Below are 6,000 nucleotides of genomic sequence, written 5' to 3' on the forward strand. Positions count from 1 at the left end.
TGCATATGAGAAAGAGAACCTACCTTTATTCAGGGTGGGCTGCAGACCATTAATAATGTATTGGACTGTCGTTTGCTTTGGGCCTGCCTTGTTGGAGGTTATTTCTGGGAATCCATCTGGCTTTATCAATCTGCTCTACTTGCTTTTGTGGGTAGTGTCATCCCAGGAATATTGCAAATCCTTCCGGTGACAGTCCCTCTCTGAGGAATTAGAACAAATGTGGTTGCAATGCAGACTGCAGACTAGGATTGCCAGCCCCCCCCCCCCTGCCCACTTAGTGGAGGATGGGAGGGTAGGGCTGCCAGATCCAGGTTGAGAAACTCCTGGAGATTTGGGGATGGAGCCTGGGGAGGACAGGGACCTCAGTGGGGTACAATGCCACAGAGTCTACCCTCCAAAACATCCATTTTATCTAGGGGAACTGATCTCTGTAGTGTGGAGATGATCTGTAATTCTGGGAGATTCCCAGGTTCAACCTGGAGCTGTATTTCTGGGGGGGGGGGTCTTCAGATGCCAGACAATAGATTGCCTGGGTGGCAATCTAGAAGCAGACAGATATGTATGGCGATAAGAGGTCACATTATGAGAAGACAAGAGTTACTGGAAAAAACAATAATGCTAGGAAAATTTGGAGGCAACAGGAAAAGAAGAAGACCCAACATGAGATGGATTTTAACTCAATAAAGGGAGCCATGGTCATTAGTTTGCAGGATCTGAGCAAGGCTGTTAACAATGGGACATTTTGGAAGACATTAATTCATAGGGTTGCCATAAGTTTGAAGTTGGGTTGCCTGAGGGCCCAAAAGCGGGCAAACCTCCGACCCCATCAGGGGAATAGCAGGCCTAGTTGGAAGTGACTTGATAGCACTTAACACACAAAAGTGGGTCTCTGTTGGACCCCATTCTTCTGTTTGAAAAATAAGTTGATATGGTGGCTTATAAGTGCTTCATTTCCAAATTCATCTAGCATGCATGTTAGCTTCCCTCCTAGATTCAGCCAACCTAGCCACTGTGATCTATTATACAGTAACATCAAGACTAGGCTATAATATGGTCTTCATGGACTGCTTTGGCAGCCACCTTGGAAACTTCAATTGGTTCAAAATATGGCAGCTCTATTGCTGCTGATTTTTAACGTTAAAGCCCTTCACAACTTGAGGCTCACATACTTGAGGGACTGTCACTCCCAACATAAACCCATGTGGCAACTTAAGTTACCAATGCCTCCACTCCTTTTTGTACGTATTTACTTCATTTATACCTCATCTTTCTCCTCAATGGGGACCCAAAGCAGTTTGTATCATTCTCCTCCACCCAGCCCTGGGCCTTTATAGGTGTGGCTTTCACACTTGGAAGAGCCTTCCTGAAAATGTTAAGAAAGCTCCTATTCTGCTTGTGTTTAGATAATATCCTAAGACATAATTTTTTTTTCTTTTGCAGGTACCTAGCAGACCAGAGAATAAATCATTTGCTATTTTATCGGTTTATGATTTTTTCCCCTAAAATTATTTTTAAGGATTATTGTTAGTTTGCTTTGAGTCCTCCTGACAGGAAGTGTGCTAAATGTTTAATAAACTTTTGAATTGAGAGGTCAGGCCTGCTTCAAAGCTGTGCTCTCTGATCTGAAAGTATATTCTTGTTTCAACATACAGACACTCTCTTCCTCACAAGTATATAACTGAACCCCAGTGTGAACTGGTCAAAACTGAGTTCTGATAGGATTTCTCTCCTTCACATAGACTTGATTCAGACACAATGCATGACCATAGTTTAACTATAGTTAGTTTCTGAAACCAAGACACTGCTCACAGATGATCATGCTTGTTTCATTGCCCTTGCTCTGTCAACACCCCACTCTCCCCTCCAGGGCCGGCTCTATTACTAGGCCAGCTAGTGTCTGGCCTAGGGCATGCCAGCCCTCAGGGGCGCCAAACTGCACCCCCCCACAACCCGCTGCCCTAACCGGGCGCCCACCCCTCTGGCGCCCTTAGCAACTCAGGAGCGCCCGGCGGAGGCGGCCGGGGAAGCTTTTCCCGGAAAACCCGCCAGCGGCACGTGGGGGGCGTGGCGCGCAGGCAGACGTGGCTCTGCAGTTCAGAGCTGCGCACCCCCGCGATCCTGCTCACTCCTCGCCGCCACACCCTCTCCCATGCCGCCAGCCGCCGCCCCCTGTGGCTTCTTCACCCGGCAGAGAGGATGCAGCGGGGGCAGGGGGGAGGCGGCGGTGGGGGGGAAAGGGACTGCGTAGTCAGGATTTGTTCACAGCATCTGAACAAGTAGGCTGTAAACCATGAAAACTTCTGCCAGAATAAAATCTTGTAAGTCTTTAAGGAGCCAAAAAGACTCCTGAATATTTTGTACGTTTTGACAGTACAGAAACAACTGAAGATACTCACATATTTGCCCATTATCAGAGAACTGAAGAAGTTGCATATGGAAAAGCATCCAAAAATGAGTCCAACTACTGTACTACTGGCACCTTTCTTTTCAGCCTAAAAAACAGAAAGAAAAAAGATTCAGACACAAATGCTCAGAACAGAAGCACCACCCATGCCATGTGGGAAACTGCTATATGGCCACGGAAACGCAAGCCTAAGGTCTCCCCTTAGTATCAGCAACCAAGGCAGAACAAGCTTATCCAAGACTACTCAAGCCAATTGCACTACCACAGCAAATCAGATAAATGAATTCCCTATTTGTGATTTTGCTCATTTGAATGCGAATGTACTCACTGAGCATGCCCTTTGTATGCCTACAACAGCAACTGATTTTGTGTTCTCTGTAACGTCTTAGCTGCTACACATACAAGTTACTACAAAAAAGGAGGCGAGCGGCGGCTGGGTGACTCTCCTCCCAGCCTGGTTCTGGCAGAGAGGTCTCTAGGCCCCGCCGGGAGGTTGGCATTTGCGCTCGCCTAGAGCGCAGGACAACCTCGGGCCGGCCCTGCTCCCCTCACAGAAACACAACTAGTATCTTAGTCTGTACAGCAATAAGGGTGGCACCAGGGAATAAGCTAGGCTATTCATGTCTGTATGTTACACTAAATATCATTAAGTCTAATTGTGGATAATATGCTAATTTCAAGCCACGGTTCCACCTATTTCCCATGGTTAATGAAGTGGCCCACATTCAGTTGACTGCACTAACAAAAACAGAATTTTGGTTTTGTGTAACATATGATCCATAGAATACCTCAGAAAAGCATACCATATACATCTTGTAATACACATACAGACTCATTCCATTTGTACTCCTGTTGCTGTTTTTGCATTTTAAAACCAAGTGAAAATTTTTAATACAGAGAAAAATCTAAACCCAAATTTCTTGAACTAAGGGGTAAGTTGTATGGCTGAAAATACTGGAAGTTCACACACTCTAGTAGAGTTAAACCTAAAGGGTCCTGGTGGCTTTTGTTATTGACTTCTTCAAACTCTGTCAAGGCTCTATTTGCTGCTTTATTGGTTTCCACATTTAGAAGAACATATTTAACAATCTGAGGACAATATTATATGTGGGTCCAAATGTCAGGCTGGGGAAGTGTTCCCAACAGAATAGCACAAGGGGGAAGAAATTTTAAAACTGGAAAGGGAGGAGTGTACTCCTGGTTACCAGTGATGGAAGATCAAATAGCATGTACTCCTAACATTGAAGAAAGCTTGTGTGGGCAGAGCTTACACAATTGCAATAGAAACACTAACATGGTGGTGGTGGTGAGGAGATAAGATCTTCTCAACAGTGTTGTTCTTTTATGTCCTCTGCTAGAAAACTTACTTCTTCATGTCCAAAATACATGTTAATGGTTATTATTACACGTTACTAAAGGCATTGCAGATATTACAAACTGAACAATTCTATAAATTGGGGTTTTTTTACATGAGATATGTGCATTAGAACGCCAAATTATATATCCCGTTTACCTCTCTTGGAAAAAAGGGTCCCAGGATTGAGTAGCAAATCATTGAACTGAAGTTAATGGATGCTGTCGCTGCCAATATAAAAATCTTTTCTTTGGTGAGCCTTCTGGATTCTTCATTGACAACTTCTGGTCTATCATTGTCTTCGGAATAAAATATTTCTATTAGAACATACAAAGCAAGGCAGCTTTCAGCCCAACAACTTTCAAAATAGAAAACAAGCAATTTGCAACTGCAGCTTTTATACTTCAGGCAAATAGTAAAAGTAATACTGAAGTATCAGGACAAATTCTGCTATGAAGGAAACCCAATAGAGATACACCTGCTTGTTCAGGGCCCAATAATTTGTCCCACAATACTTAAATAAAACAGCTTACATCCCTGATATGTAAAACCAAATTATTTACCAAGTTATAATGTACACTAAAATAAGGTGGGCTCTTTGCCCAACCAGATAAATCTCCAGTCTCAGTTATAATTAATATTTCAAAATATGTCTTCTTATATATCAAAGACATTAAAATCTAGATTTTAGCTGGATCTATAAGACTAGAAGCTTATGGATGTTACATATCTTCAAGAGACATTTAAAATCAGAAAAGATAGATTTAGATTGCTAAATGGATAAGGTAAGCAAGAAAGGTATACAAAAATTAATTTCTACATATGCAATGTGGTCATCTTTAGAAATACATTCTAAGAGACTCTAATGTAACTAATTCAGCAAATTATTGAGGACATGAAACACCATTTCAAAATCATCTACTTAGTGATGGCATCCTGATGAGTCATTTATTTTGTCTTAAAGAAGGGATTAAACAGCTCGGCACCGTCTTTTTCTAAAGCCACAGCAAAACGAGCAACTCCCTTCCAATGGCAAGAGAAAGAATAGCACCGAGATCTTGTATAACATGCAAACAACCAAGGAAGGAGAGCAAGCCAAGTAGGAAGAAGCCTATCCCGAAGATAGGAAGCCCTTTCCATTTCCCTTAAAGAGACAAGTACAGTTCCTGAGGAAAAAAGTATCCTCTCTCGGCCAATTAACTTAGTTTAATTGTCTTCTACGTGCCTTGAAGGTACAATGTCGGCTGGCCGGCCATGGCACGCCAAGGAAGGAGAAAGGTCTTTCTCAGCACCTGTCAGACTTGAAGGCGCCAGAGATTGAACTTGGCACCTTGGGCACGCTCAGCGTGGGCTCCACTGTTGACACAGGGGCTCTTTCCAACCCGATTTCCCTTATCTTGTTTAGTCGTTCAAAAACCAAACAGAAAGCAGGGTCTCTTTCTCTTCTTAATCAACAGGGTAGAAACAGCCAAGAATGAGGGAGGGAGGGAGGGAATGAGTGAGGGGAGGGGGAGCTGCCGCTCTGCCATATGTAACTGCGTACACAGTCAAATTAACGAGACTTTTCTATTGTAAAAAACGGGCAGAAACACATTTTACCGAAAAGACTGACGACACCCCAAATTAATTACCACCCTTGTTTTACTAGAACCGCCACACATGGCGGATTATAACCAAACCCCTTTTCTCATTACTTGTTAAAGTCAGCTGAATCGTGCCAGTGCCAAGGCATAATTAATTGCCTTGAGGCTGCTCTTCGGCGAGTACGCTGCTAGTAAGCCCCTGCCCCACTGAGCCTTGCTTGGGAGCAGTGTCGGGCGGCGAGCGATCTGGAGTTTGGGACCCTAAGGAAGCTTTCTAAGGAAAGCGAAAGTCCATTGCAATGAAGAACGCTAAATAAAGCGGAGTTCCATTTGAGATCACTTCACACCCACCTGGAAAGTGGCCCGTTTCTACCGCCGCAGCTTCGTGACTACCCATAGCCAAAAAAAATAAAATGACAATAAGCCGGTTCCGGTAACTGTTGCTTCCAAAGCAGAGATCTCGTTCTACGTTCACAACAAGGATGGGCAGAGGAAACACAGACGCTTCAGCTACTGAGCATGTTCAGCTTCAAGCCACAACTACAGGCGATTCCGCTGGTGCCCCGCAAGAAACATACCATCTGATGGGAAGGCTTTCCCCTCTTGGCTAAAAGCTGCAATCGGAAATTACCTCACTCCGAAATTTTTGGCTTTTTTTT

At 43.8% G+C, this 6,000-nt stretch overlaps 1 protein-coding gene across 1 annotated transcript in view; it reads right to left on the reverse strand.

The window, feature by feature from the left end:
• The window catches only part of SLC18B1 (solute carrier family 18, subfamily B, member 1), a 38,006-nt gene extending 32,097 nt beyond the window's left edge, over window positions 1-5,909 (reverse strand). Inside the window, exons 1-3 of the mRNA XM_015411324.1 lie at window positions 5,693-5,909; window positions 3,918-4,057; window positions 2,397-2,492 (exon numbers count right to left, since the gene is read on the reverse strand). Coding sequence (XP_015266810.1) covers window positions 2,397-2,492; window positions 3,918-4,057; window positions 5,693-5,738 — 282 coding nt within the window. The 5' untranslated portion in view covers window positions 5,739-5,909. The remainder of the gene's footprint in view (window positions 1-2,396; window positions 2,493-3,917; window positions 4,058-5,692) is intronic.
• Window positions 5,910-6,000: the final 91 nt, after the last annotated feature.

Source organism: Gekko japonicus, unplaced genomic scaffold (genome assembly GCF_001447785.1).
Source record: "Gekko japonicus isolate JY-2015 unplaced genomic scaffold, Gekko_japonicus_V1.1 scaffold2263, whole genome shotgun sequence".
Lineage (NCBI taxonomy): Eukaryota > Metazoa > Chordata > Lepidosauria > Squamata > Gekkonidae > Gekko > Gekko japonicus.